The sequence below is a fragment of the Protobothrops mucrosquamatus genome, unplaced genomic scaffold, assembly GCF_001527695.2.
Source record: "Protobothrops mucrosquamatus isolate PMUCROS unplaced genomic scaffold, P.Mucros_1.0 scaffold69, whole genome shotgun sequence".
Taxonomy (NCBI): Eukaryota; Metazoa; Chordata; class Lepidosauria; order Squamata; family Viperidae; genus Protobothrops; species Protobothrops mucrosquamatus.
In genome coordinates, this window is record NW_015386447.1 from 742,474 (window position 1) to 756,710 (window position 14,237).

Below are 14,237 nucleotides of genomic sequence, written 5' to 3' on the forward strand. Positions count from 1 at the left end.
CGGTTCCGCCGCGTTCCGGCTGAAAAAAAGCCCTGCCCTTAACAACAGAAGTGTTGGGCTCAATTGTGGTTGTAAGTTAAGGACTACCTGTACTTTATCCAGTTTTGGTGACCAGGATACAAAAGAGATGTTGAGACTCCAGAAAGGGTGCAGAGAAGGACAACAAAGATGATTAGAGGACTGGAGGCTAAAGCATATGATGAATGGTTGTAGGAACTGGGTATGTCTAGTCTTACAAAGGGAAGGACTGGGGTGACATGATAGCAGTCTTCCAATATTTGAAGGGTTGTCACAGTGAAAAGGGAGTCAATCTATTCTCCAAAGCACCAGAGGGCAGAACAAGAAGTAACGGATGGAAACATATCAAGGAGAGAACCTACCTAGAACTAAGGAAAAATGTCCTGTGAGAACAATCAGTGGAACAGCTTGCCTTCAGAAGTTGTGGGGGCTCCATCACTGGAGGTTTTTAAAGAGACTGGACAGCCATTTATCTGGAATGGTATAGGGTCTCCTGCTTGAGCAGGGGGTTGGACTAGAAGACTTCCAAGGTCCCTTCCAACTTTGTTATTCTGAGTCACAGTGGAGAACTCTGACTTGTATTTCTTGATGGGCATCAGGAAGTATGGTGGGAGGGCCTCAGTGTTTAAGACCAATACTATATTTTGACCCCCTGTGCTCAGCCACGAGGCCTGCTCTCTGGAGCCCTGATACCCTTGGACTCTGGCTATTGCTATTTCATACCAGCTTGGTCTGCAGTCTAGACCCTTTGCAGTCAGGGTTCAGGCCTAGTTATAGTGCTAAAGTAGCCTTAGTTGTGTTTGTGGATTAACTGTGGAGGGCCTGGGATGAGGTGGTCCATTTATTCTGACCCTTCTGGATCTTTCAGTGGTTTCTAGTATCACTGATTTTGATTATTTCCTGGACTACTCTGGCAATGTTTTGCTGTGGTTCTCCTCCTCCTTCTGTGGTAGGTTCCAGTTGGTGGACACCCTTGGCCTCCTCAGTTTGGAGTGTCTCAGTGCTTGAATCAGAACTGAAGGAGCTTCTTGGATGAGAAGCGAAACATCTTCAAGGAAAAACAAAGTCCAGTTGCCTCCTGAAAAGTACCCTTGGGTCAGTGCCCAAGTCTTTCATTCTTCCTTTTTCAACATGTACTTGATGCAGCTTGGAAGAGCTCATCCGATGGCATGTTGTATATGTCTGCCCTCCAAAGCAGTTCAAACTTGGAAACCAAAAACATGGAAACTAATATTATTTTTATTATAAGGTTATAGTAACCAAATTTTGAAATATGAACCCACTTTCACCTCCCCCCTTTATCTTCATGAGAACTAGGGAGGGTCACGTCTGATGCTTTCTCATATTACATTTCTGCCCTGAACTCGTTTTTTTTTTTTAAATTTGACTGTTGTCTTAGTTGTAGCTGTTCCTCCTGTTATTGCCTCAAAATTATTTCTTACAGTGTGGCATCTTCAGTGAGTTTATGATACCCAGCTACACATTTGTATCCCTGGCCAGCCAAGCAATTCTGGCTGAGTGCCTGGATGCTATAAGGATTTGGATAGGGAGGAACCGGCTTCAATTCAAACCTAGCAAAATTAAATGGTTCTGGGTTTCCAGGTTCTGGCAAGACATCCTCTTTGATTCTTGCTGGTGCTGCTCATCTCTGGACAGAGCTGGTATGGGGGTCCTCCTACCGGTAGACTCATGGTGCCTGCTCAAGAGGGTAACCATGACACAAATTAATCTTGTGAACCAATGGCATTCATTCCTGGACTAGGAGGCCTTTTTTATAGTCACCCACACCTGGTTGGTTGGTTTACTGCAATGTGCTCTACATGAGGCTGGTCCTTGAAAACCATCCTGAAATTGCAACTGGTCCAGAATGAGATTGCAGGTGCAGTTTTGGCACTCTGTGATTCACTCATGTTACATAGCTGCTGTGTGAGCTGCACTGCCTTTCAGTTTCTGGGTGTGATTCAAAATGCTTGTTATCACTTTTAAAGCCTTTAATGACCCAGGGCCAGGTCATTTACAGGACTGCATCTCCTTGAGGGTATCTGCCTGTTCCATCAGATCTGCTGAATGAGCAGATTCCAGATTGTTTCCTTAAATATGGCAATTTAGTGGGATCTAGGCACTGCCCCCTGCCCTTTAGACTAGAGTAGGTTGGACCCCTGCTCTATTCTAAAGGATCAGTACCGGTGGACTAGTATCAGTCCATGGCATGACAGCAACTGGTCCGCACAAACAAGCAAAGTCCCATCTGCAGGATGCAGGCAGCACACAAAACCACACACCCTCGGGTCCGCGGAAAAACTTCTCTCCACGTAACTGGTCCCTGGTGCACAAAAGATTGGGGACCTCTGGACTAGAGCACCCTTCCTCCTGAGATCTGATAAGCCCTACCTTTCTAGCCTTCCAAAAGTTTTGACTTGACTTTTCCCGAAAGTGTTGGGATAATGTGAGGCTGAAGCTAAATGGAGCAGTGGATGTATTACAACTGGGGACACCAGGATTTAGTATTGTGGGTTTTTAAAAAATATTTTTATTATAATCTGCCCAAAGTTATGCTCTGTAAGATGTGTGGTTGTATAAATCAAATGAGCAAGCAAGGAGGCAGTTTCAACTTCTCCATTTCCCTTACTGCCTGTTCTTTTTCTAAAAAAAAAAAATACAGTTAAGAGGGAGCAGTTACTGAAAGAATGTGTCTTCACTCATCAGCTGGTCATCTGATCTATGAGTCAGCTGCAGCTGTATGACCCTCCCCCTCGGACCACAGGCTCAGGCATTGAGCTTAGTCAACAGGCACTCAGAAAACCAGAAACAACCAGCCTTTCCAAACCGGATAATTTGCTGACTCTGCCTGATCTGTCCAGGAACAAAGTAAAAGATAGCAGTAGTAGAACCTGATTAACAATACAGTGATTCAGTGAATCACATATTGTCTTCCTGGGCTGATAAGTGCTCAGGAAGAATCCCTTGGAAAAAGAGGTTAGAATAAACACAAATATCCATATTCGCTCTGGCCAACATTGTCTTATGTTGAAAAAAGAACAAACCACACCTTCTGGAAAGGGTCTGTATTTTTAAATTGTAATTTAAATGTTTTGAGGACATTGGCAAAAGTAATGTGCCTAGAAAGAATAGCAATCAATTGCTTTACACCACCACTCTCTGGCCCCAGGACACATACTCGCTTAGAGGAGTGGTGAGTCTCACACAACTAATGGGGAGAAATTAGGTGGTATTGACTTGTTGAAAGTTTGGGGAGTGGCTACCAGACCAGCTTTCCAAACAGGTTTTTTAACAAGTCTAATCAAGCAGTGTCTAAAGTTTATTTGTAATTCAGCAATAAAGCTTCTGTGTCACTTAGATCAATGTTTCTCAACCTTGGCATGTTTTAAGATATGGGCAGTTCAGCTTCGAGAATTCCCCAGTCACCTATCTTAAAGTTACCAAGGTTGAGAAACACTGAATAAGATCGCATGCCTTAATAACAACCTTAGAAATAACAATAGAGGAACACCGTTTTTTATTTGGAAAGAACCAGTTGATGGAGAGATGGATGGGATCAATGCAATTACTTGGAGTAGTTATGGGACAGCTATGAATTTTTATCAAAGATGGTTGCTAGGAGTTAAGCCTAACCACATTCCACCTAATTAGTTAACATATGTAGATCTGTATTTGGGTGACTACAGGAAACTTCATGGGAGCAGAACAAGCCACACAAAGGAGATGGGGCTTGTAGCATAGGACCCTTTCCCAGGCTCAGTGCCTGGAGGCTGTAGGGATCTGGATATGGGACAACTGGACCCTGGCAAGATGGAATGGCTGTGGGTGCAGGGCACCTCATAAACTGGCTGTTTATCATCTTTAGTTCTGAATGGTGTTGCACTCCAGACTTGGTGTGCAGCCTGGGAGTTTCCTGGACTCACAACTCCTGTTCAAAAAGTAGGTGGCAGTTGTGGCTAGGAGGGCCTTTGCACAACTTCATGTTGTACACCAATTGCACCCTTATTTAGATCATGAGGCTCTGCACGTGGTTGCTCATGTCCTAGTCATCTCTCAGTCAGATTACTGCAATGTGCTCTACATGAGGCTACTCTTGAAGAATATTCGAAAGCTATAGCTAGGGCAGAATACAGCAGTGTGCGCAGTTCTGGGAAGGCCCTAGGGTGGCACATATACTACCACTGCTGCATGATCTGCATTGTTTATCAGTATGCTTCTGATCCAATTATTGTTAATTATTGTTAATACTTTTAAAGCCCTGTATGGCACGGGCCTAGGATATTTGAGGTGTTGTCTCAACCCGATGGACCTAGCCTGCCCCACTCACGACAGCAGAAGAGGCCTGCTATGGACTCTATCTGTTAAGGAATTCCAGCAGGTGGGGTCACTGGGAAGAGCCTTTTCTGCTGTGGCCCCAACCCTGTGGAACACTCTACCACCAGAGGTGAGAACTGCTCCCACCCTTTTAGCCTTCCAGAAGGGCATTAAAACTTGTTTTTGTTGGTTGGCTTTGAATCATGAGAGGGGTGCTCACCGCTGGAGGTTGTTGATAGGATAAGAAGACCTTAACCCATTCCACCCATCTCCTTGGTCCTGATTTTCTGCATAATTTTAAATTTTTAATGTGCAACTTTAAATTTTTAATTGCTTTTCTATTTATCTTTTTCTGTTTTCTAAGCAGCCCAGAGTCACACTATTGGGGAGAATTACAAACCATGGTGTCTGGCTTAATATATTGTATGAAACTAGGCAAATTGGGTTTGTTTAGCAAATCATGATTATCGGTTGCAGAAAGGCTAAAACAATGTTTGACAAACATGCTATGAGTGAGTGAAGGTAACAAAGCAAAGTGCTATGAGTAACTAAAGGTGTTGGAACAGCCCCTCCTAATCATTGACGTATTGAAAATTAGCAGGTTTTTTTTAGTATGATATGTTATGTAGCCACCAACACCAGTAGAGATAAAAACCAATTGTTTTGCAAATAAAAATGCATCAGTATCTATTTCCTAAACCTCTGTCTAGGAATGTGGATCATTTTAGTTGGAAGCTATGAGGAAAGCAATGGCAAATCTAGAGACATCACCCTACCAACAAAAGTACGTATAGTCAAGGCCATGGTTTTCCCAGTTGCAATGTATGGCTGTGAAAGTTGGACCATAAGAAAGGCTGAGCGCAAAAGAATTGAGGCCTTTGAACTATGATGCTGGAGAAGACTCCTGCGAGTCCCCTGGACTGCAAGGCGATCAAACCGGTCAGTCCTAGAGGAGATCAACCCTGACTGCTCTTTAGAAGGCCAGATCCTGAAGTTGAAACTCAAGTACTTGGCCATCTGATGAGAAGGAAGGACTCACTGGAGAAGAGCCTAATACTGGGAAAGATTGAGGGCAATAGAAGAAGGGGACGACACAGAATGAGGTGGCTGGATGGAGTCACTGAAGCAGTAGGCGTGAGCTTAAATGGACTCCAGAAGATGGTAGAGGACAGGAAGGCCTGGAGGAACGTTGTCCATGGGGTCACGATGGGTCGGACACAACTTCGCAACTAACAACAACAACAATGATGTCCAGTTAAAAGAAAAGAGTGCAACTCTCTGATCTCACAGAGCTAAAATTAAATATCATACAATGTGTTTTGACAGTCTGCAATTTTATATAAATTACAGGCGGCAACTCATTTGGTGTTCTCAAGGCAAGCTAACATTTCAGCACCTCTAAAATATCTGGATGAGCAGTTACCGCAAAGGAGAACAGAGCAACAGACGCCCAATCTTGCATCATCATTTTGCAATTGTGAAACTTGAGTTTAGCACAATACAAAGCATTGGAGGGCAATTTTTACACATCAAGGCCCACAGCAGCAGTTAGCAGCATGTGCTCCTGAGCAATTGTATGCACACTCCTGAACTTCAGGCTTCATTTTATAAACATTTATATACATCATCCCAGGGCTTGTACACATGCCCACTCAAAGAAATAGAATTGTGTTCTTGAGACCATTTGCAACAGAAGTGCAACAGTTTTTACCACTGAAGCTGCTGGCTTAGTTGTTTGTTGATCCTGCTCTCAAGATGTAACACAATACAAGGACTTTGAGGAAGGGAGACGCCAGGATCTTTTAGGGCGTCTCTGCAGCCTTGACATGGTGATTGACTCAGTCATGCAATACTGTCACTGGGTTTTATTTTTAAAAAAGGGGACATGTATAAATTAACAGAAAAAAAACAAGCAGATCCTCAGATAAGAAGAAAAAAGGAATAATCAATAACCAGCAAGAAGGCGAATCATTAAAGAATTAGTAAAGATACTGGAAAATCACTAGAAGAGCAAAATCCTACATTCTTTAAGGAAACATTGAAAGAGACAGGTTAATGTTTGTTTTAGAAAATAATTTATATCTGAAAGATGCAAATTGCAACAGGGCAAACAAATGTTATGAATGAGAGAGGATGGATATTTTGGATAAACGCTATAAGAAACTTCCTACCAGCAAGGCGCTAGCAGAATACAGACTTTGTTAAATCAGATAAACCTAATTCAGAATCTGAGGAATTTCCTACAATGTAATCAATAGAAGTATGTAGGTAACCTTCATTTAATTATCCATGGAGGCATTCTGTCCTGATAATTCTTTTCAGCTCTTATCACTGGCTTTGTTTGAAAAGTCTCCAAACTAGTCTGAGCTTCCCTTAACACTGAAATAATTTTCTTCATTCATATCTTGTGATCTTTGGATATTCATATATTGCACCATTCTAGAAAAAGTTGAAACCTCTTTACTGATGAGCAGAATTCATATTGACACTATTCACACCACCATGTGATTTTATTGATAACAGCATGGAGGGCGTTTGTCAATCTTTGCTCAGGAGGTTTTTCAGTTTCCCACTTTGGCCCATAGCCCCAATAGGCTCCCATCAACATACTAACAAGACCCCACCAACCCTGCTCAGTTTGTGAGCTCAAGGGCAGCAAGCGCTATCAACCAGCTGAGGTACAATAAATGTTGTACAAGTGTTTGGAAAGGTAATATAGAAAGAGCTCCATCAAGACATCTATGTTATTAAAGGTTTGATCAATGTTGAAACCCTAAATATGCCTATTAAAGTAGTGTTTCTATGCAAAAACACTTGAAGCAATCTCACTTTTATGTAGAATTTTCAATGGTTCTCAAGTCATACATATTCCTCCTGCTATTTACTTTAAGGATAAATGTTATGTAGAGCCCAGAAAAGAGGAATAAAAACTAAATACATGATATGGGGAAAGGAGAAGGAAGTATAACTGAAACCAACATATACCAACACTGTTCACCATATCTCCATGCCTTTTGATTTTCATAAATCATCCTAGCTCCCACCGTATTCATCATTTGATACACTTTTGTTTTTGCAGCTTCTCACCTTTTTCTTGCAGAGGATTCATCAACTCTTTCAGTTGTAATTTTTTCAGCCTTCCTCTTGACCCCTATAATCTTCCTTCATACATACAATTGATTCTCTCTATACCAGACATGTCAAACTCGTGACATCATGTGACGTCGTGCAACGTATCGGAGCTTTTTTCCCATTGCTGGCAATGGGGTGAGCAAGGTTTCCTGGTGACGCGTCCGGCCCGCGGGCCAGCAGTTTGACACCCCTGCTCTATACCATCAATTCTCCATAAAATACTTCTCTTTTATAATCTTGCTTTGGAGTACTAATGGTGTAATGGTGTACTAATAGCGTAATCCCAGGTTTCTGAAGGAGTTGGCAGATGTGATCTCAGAAACCTGAACAAAATCTTTCAAAGCTTCTGGAGCACTGGGGAAATACCAGAAGTACCAGAGGACTGGAAAAGAGCTGATGGGGTTCACATCTTCAAAAAGGGGGGAAAGATTCTGGAATCTTCAGTGCATTTGTCACTTCCGGTAAAAAGATGGCCAATTGATTACATGCCCAGGGAGGGATCCCTGAAGGGTTTTTCCCTGGAATGTAGCTTTTTCAACTATCAACAGAAGGAACCAGAATTCCTTTAGTTTATATGACTTTCCTGGGTTAGGGAAAATCCTAGAATTACCCCTCAAGATCCTTTGATACAGCAAAGGTCTGTAAGTAGCTTCAGGAACTGTGCTTCAAAGCAACTTGTGTGCCAAAAGTTGAGAGGCAGGGCTGCAATCAGTTCGTTGTTGAAGAAGCAGCCATTTTGGAATTTATTTTTCAAACAGACAGTAAGTTGTGTCTTTCATTTCTTAATCATTTTTAAGGACTATTAATCTTCATTAAGCTAAAAGAGGGTCTCTTTAGCCACAACCTGTTAACTCTTTTTTGAAGATCTGTGCCATTTTGGGGATTTCTTCAGTGTTAAACAAGGAAGAAGGCTGCTAAGGCAAGCCAAACTAAGGAAGTGTGGAGTATCTTTTTTTAAAAAAAAAACTTGACGGAGAAATATAAGGGCAGAAAATTGTGGTTTTAGTTTATTATTTTTAGTAATTTGTAGCTTGGTCTGCTTTGCTGTGGGTGGCTAAAACATTCTGATTTTCATGATTCCTGATTGGCCAGCAATTCTTAAGTGATTTACAAAAACGCTACTCTTTAACTAAAGAGGGAGTTAAAGAAGATGGAGGAGCAAATTATTAGAGATGTATTTGAAAAATCTTTAAATAAAATCCATCGGGTTCATAGATCAGCTATGCTCCAAGGATGTTAAAAAAAACCTTCTCAAACTACTTCAGAGATTGCAATATGTGTAGAAAGTTACCAAACCTCTGAGGCAATTTCACAAGTAGCTGACAATGCAGAGGAGTCAACTGCAATTTTGGAATATAAACCTGACATCAACTCTTATTATGATGGTTTAAATATAAACCTCTCAACACAATTGAAAGAAGAGATCCAAGAAAATCTGCAACTTTTAAAAGGACAAGTTTGGGACTTTTTCCTTATGGACATCAGCAAGGTTAAGAAATCCTTGAGAAAAAGCGAAACTTATAACTACTTGACAAACATTCCGGAGAAGAAAAAGTCTTTACTCTATGAAGACAAGCTGGAAGGAGGGACTTAAACATAATGAATCAATTGGAATTAGGATGGATTTTTATCGGTTTGTTATTTGTAACTGAAAGAAAATCTTAATCTAAAGTTTCAAAATATATTTTTCCTTTATATATAATGCTTAAATAATTCCTAAAGGTTGTAAAATATTGAAAGTGTATTTGAGAGTATCTGTGTTAAGAGAAAGTTAAAGAAAAGGATGTACTAGTAACTAGTTTAAAGAAAAACTTAGAGTTTTAAAAAGGATGTATACAAGAAAAAAATTATATGAGGATAACTTGGAGGGAGTGATCTAAATTTAATAGTGGACTTTAAAGTATGCATGTTAAAAAGTTTAAAGAAAGATGTATTAGAAAGTTTTGATTTCAAATGTTTTTAATGAAAAGTTTAGTGTTTTAAAATGGGTGAAAAAAAGTATTTTTCTCTTTAAGATATCTGAAAGAATACAATGAATTTTGTTAATATAAATGGTGATAGTTTATAAAGATTATTGTACAAATAGAAATACATATTTCCACAGCAAGAAAGATAAAGCAGAAATGGTTAAATTGATTGTTTTATTCAAAGAGGAGAATATATTTAATTATGTTTTTATTTGGATATCACTTTTGGATTTTGTGCTTGTGATAAAAAAAATGAAACTTTGATTCTGGTTTTTCAGATTAAATGTATTTGTTGTTATAGAAATGGCTAATTATATACTAATGTGTAAAAGTAAAAAGTTGAGGCTGGAATGTTATCTTGCACCATGCTAAAAAGAGTCGGAAGCCAACGCTTTTTTTCTTTCTCCCCTTGTACCTCATATTTTCCCCTCTCTTTTTCCTTCCCTTAATTTCCTATTTTTTATTTTTCTTTATATTTTATATATTGATAAAACAATAAAAGTCATTAAATGGAAACAGTGCATTTGTGAGCACCTAGAAATGAACAAGACAATTATATTAGAAGCCAGCATGGTTTGTCAAAAACAGATGATGCCAGACAAACCTTAGTGGCTTCTTTGACAAAGTGACTAAATTAGTGAATAAGGGAAGTGCTGTGGACATAGTTTACTTAGATTTCAGTAAGTTATTTGACAAAGTAGCCCACAGCCTACTTCTTAGTAAGATAGAAAAATATGGGACAGACAGCATCACTAGATGGATTCGCAACTGATTGACCAACTGCACCCAGTGGATAATCCTCAATGGATCTACAACTATTGTACATGGAGAGAAGCATGTAGCAGAATATCTCAAGGTTCTATCTTAAGCTATTTAACATCTTCATAAATGATTTAGATAAGGAGACAGAAGGGGAACTTATCATATTTGCAAACACCAGGCTGGGAGAAATAGCAAACACTTTAGAAGATTGTCTTAATATACAGAAGGATCTTGACAGACTTGAACACTGGACCTATCCAACAAAATGCAATTCAGAGCTGAGAAAAGTAAGGTCATACATTTAGGCAAGAAAAATCAAATGCACAGGTATAAATTTGGTGGTACCTGGCTTAATAATTAGTGACTGTGAGAGGGATCTAGGTGTCCTAGTGGATAAACCCTTAAGTATGAGCTGGCAGTGTACTGCAACTGCCAAAAAAATCATTCAAGCAAGATGTGGAAATATGAACGATGAAAATATAGTTGGATTGTATAGTTTAGAAAACCAAAATGAAGCAGGAGTGGCTTATCTATTTCTGTAACTAGCAACAGCAATAGCAATAGCATTTAGACTAATATACCATTCTCTGGGCTATTTACAATATAGAAGCATTATTTGCATAATGCCCCCAACATTCTGGGTCCTAATTTTACCAACCTCAGAAGGATAAAAAGCTGAGCCCATCGGGATTGAACTCCTGGCTGTAGGCAGAGGTTTCCTGCACTACTGCACTTTAACCACCATACCACCAAAGCTCCAATGATTTCTTCATAGCTAACACTGTCTTCAAACAACCAAAATGATGCTTCTATACATGGGCATAACCAGATGGAGACATAAAATTAAATGTAAAAATACCAAACTAATATTAAACAGGTAAAACAACCATCCTTAGAACTGAAAGGATGACCAGAAGCCAGTTGGATGGACTCGGTTACAATGGAGATGGGTGCACCATTGGAAGATTTGAAAGATTTCCATGATTATGAGAGTCATGGAGATAATCTAGTCATATTGTCAACACCAATTTGATGACACCTAATCAATCCAAAACTATACTGTGTAGTATCTAATGTCTCTACAAGCATCCCTTAATTGTTATGCATAACTACATTAAACAACTAAGGGGATATCATATATATATAGGGACTGGCTCCATGGATGGCAGTTTTTTCACTGACTGGGGAGGCATGATTTTGCATGCTACCTGGATCCCGCGCATGTGCAGATGGGGCTTTGCTCACTTGCGCAGCTCGGTTCTTGGAGGGCTATGGACGGATGCTGGGGGTTGGGAACCCCTGCAGTATAAGACTTTCACATCTCTGAAACATGCCATCACAATGTGATGTGATTACACTAGGATTATACATTGTTGGTAATTAGAAAAAAGTTTTGTTTACCCTCAATATTTGTTGGAGTCTAAAAAGGTCCTACACAATTAGCAGAGTTGTTTTATATGTAAAAATCTCCAGGTACATGAGAGTGAATAAAAGTAAAGTACATTTGCTGCTGTATCAAATGTGACATCACATTCCATCTGAATATTTTTAATGTTTTTTTCTTCTCATATGTCTTGTACAAATTAACAGTTGGTTCATCTTTATTAGCAAAATCACTCAGTGTACTAGATCTCGTGGGTATCATTTTTCAAGGGGTCCCATGCATTTTGTTCCATGTTTCTTTTCCAGTTTATTTGCATGACTGAAGACCACTTTCAGGGAACTCTTCCCCTGCATTTGCATTATTGTGTCTTTGGGGGCTTATAATGAGTTCTGCAGCGTTCATTAAATATCTAAAATAGCAAAACAGAAAGTTGATTGATACAAATGTGAATGGATCCAAGTATCTAAAAACTTAATTAGCTACCGTGTTGTAAAACAGTAAAGGGAGCCAAATGTAGGTGCTCAGAAAAACAAAACAAGTGATATCTAATTGTCCAGGATTGTAGCTTTCAGAATAAAAGGGCTGAAATAACTGGCTGAAATATTTCCACACATGGCGGGCAGAGGTTTTTATGACAGAACCATTCCAAAGTTCTGATGGTAGTAGCCCTGTGGTCACATGATTGCAGCCACATGATCTTTATGGCCAGTTGCAGTTCTGTGGTCATGTGACAGGATTTGCAACTTTTTTTTTGTCAGAAACCAACCTTTTCAGCTGGTTCCTGACAAGAAATGCCCGTAGGAATGCACTGACTTGCTTAATGAATGTGGTGTTCGCTTAACAATTGCAGTGTTCACTTAAGGACTGCTGCAAAAAGGGCTGTAAAATCAGGTTGGTCACATGGTGTCTCAAGTTATGATTTATGATGGAAGTTCTAGGCTCCATTACAGTTGAGGACTACTTGTATGCACTATTTTGAATAGTCACACTGAAGAGAGCATGCGTCTATGTAAGATATTTCTATCTGATTTTCATATTTGGTTTTAACTTCTCTGTCTAGTCTTCTTCCCCCATCAATCAGGGCCTTAATATGGTATGACAAAAATTCACAAATTAGGACTGTTCCTTACCTTCCAGCTTCTGTCATTCACCACTTCTTCAACATTTAACTCTGACTGCATTAATTTCAACTATGAGAGAGAGAAAAGAAGAAAGGCTTTAGAGACTTAGCATAACAACTGGGATTGACCATGAGCAGACAGATTGTATTTTTTTGGATACAAATATTAAAAATATACTTACAACAGATTAAAATAAAATATTTAATCAAGTTTCCTCACCATTCAGTAAATAAATCTTCCTATGAAAAATTGGAATTTCATTGTAGAATATTGGGGAATTAAATATTAAAAGTGTAAGCATTTTCTAGATATTTAGAAGAGAACAAAGCTAAAGCTAAAATTCATATTGGTGAGAAATTAGAAAATCTTTTTTCTTTTTACCCCAGCTGAAAAATTGCAAAAACAGAGAATATACCTTTAAGTGAGTTATTGTAATGCAATGAAAACTTGATTTACCAAACTTTAATGCAACAAATTTTATCTAATTTTGCCATGATCTGCAATATTTACATGATGATGTCATCAAGCAAATGATGCAAACTACATTATTTAAATCAATTTATTTCAGAGGCATAATGATGCAATGACACAAATAATAAGATCACCTGGGTAATGATGTTATCATATAGATCAGGGGTGTCAAACTGCCGGCTGCAGGCCAGATGTGTCATGGCGAAACCGCGCTCACCCCATTGCCGGCAATGGAAAAAAAGTCACTATATGTCGCAACACGTCACGTGACATTGCAAGTTTGACACCCCTGTTATAGATGATTTAAATCCCTACAATGACAAATTCTTTATTCAACATATATCTTTGAATAATGAACTTGCCCTCCTAATTAGCTGTTAAAACAACTAAGGCCTTTTTTTAGTAATAATAGCAGTTAATTTTAATTTGATCTTGGTGAGTCAAGACAACAATGTGAGTCCAATTACATGGACAGAAATATAGCAATGTACAGTCAGGTCCAGAAATATTGGGAAATCGACACAATTCGAACATCTTTGGCTCTATACACCACCACAATGGAGTTGGAATGAAACAAACACAATGTGCTTTAACTGCAGACTGTCAGCTTTAATTTGAGGGTATGCACATCCAACTCAGGTGAACAGTGTAGGACTTACAGCAGTTTGCATATGTGCCTCCCACTTGTTAAGGGACCAAAGGTAATGGGACAGAATAATAATCATAAATCAAACTTTCCCTTCTTAATACTTGGTTGCAAATCCTTTGCAGTCAATCACAGCCTGAAGTCTGGAACGCATAGACATCACCAGACGCTGGGTTTCATCCCTGGTGATGCTCTGCCAGGCCTCTACTGCAACTGTCTTCATTTCCTGCTTGTTCTTGGGGCATTTTCCCTTCAGTTTTGTCTTCAGCAAGTGAAATGCATGCTCAATGGGATTCAGGTCAGGTGATTGACTTGGCCATTGCATAACATTCCACTTCTGTCCCTTCAAAAACTCTTTGGTTGCTTTTGCAGTATGCTTTGGGTCATTGTCCATCTGCACTGTGAAGCGCCGTCCAATGAGT

At 39.4% G+C, this 14,237-nt stretch overlaps 1 protein-coding gene across 1 annotated transcript in view; it reads right to left on the bottom strand.

Annotated features, from left to right (window-relative positions):
- Positions 1-11,700: 11,700 nt before the first annotated feature.
- The window catches only part of CCDC58 (coiled-coil domain containing 58), a 14,918-nt gene continuing 12,381 nt past the window's right edge, over positions 11,701-14,237 (bottom strand). Inside the window, exons 4-5 of the mRNA XM_015812134.1 lie at positions 12,708-12,767; positions 11,701-11,986 (exon numbers count right to left, since the gene is read on the bottom strand). Coding sequence (XP_015667620.1) covers positions 11,936-11,986; positions 12,708-12,767 — 111 coding nt within the window. The 3' untranslated portion in view covers positions 11,701-11,935. The remainder of the gene's footprint in view (positions 11,987-12,707; positions 12,768-14,237) is intronic.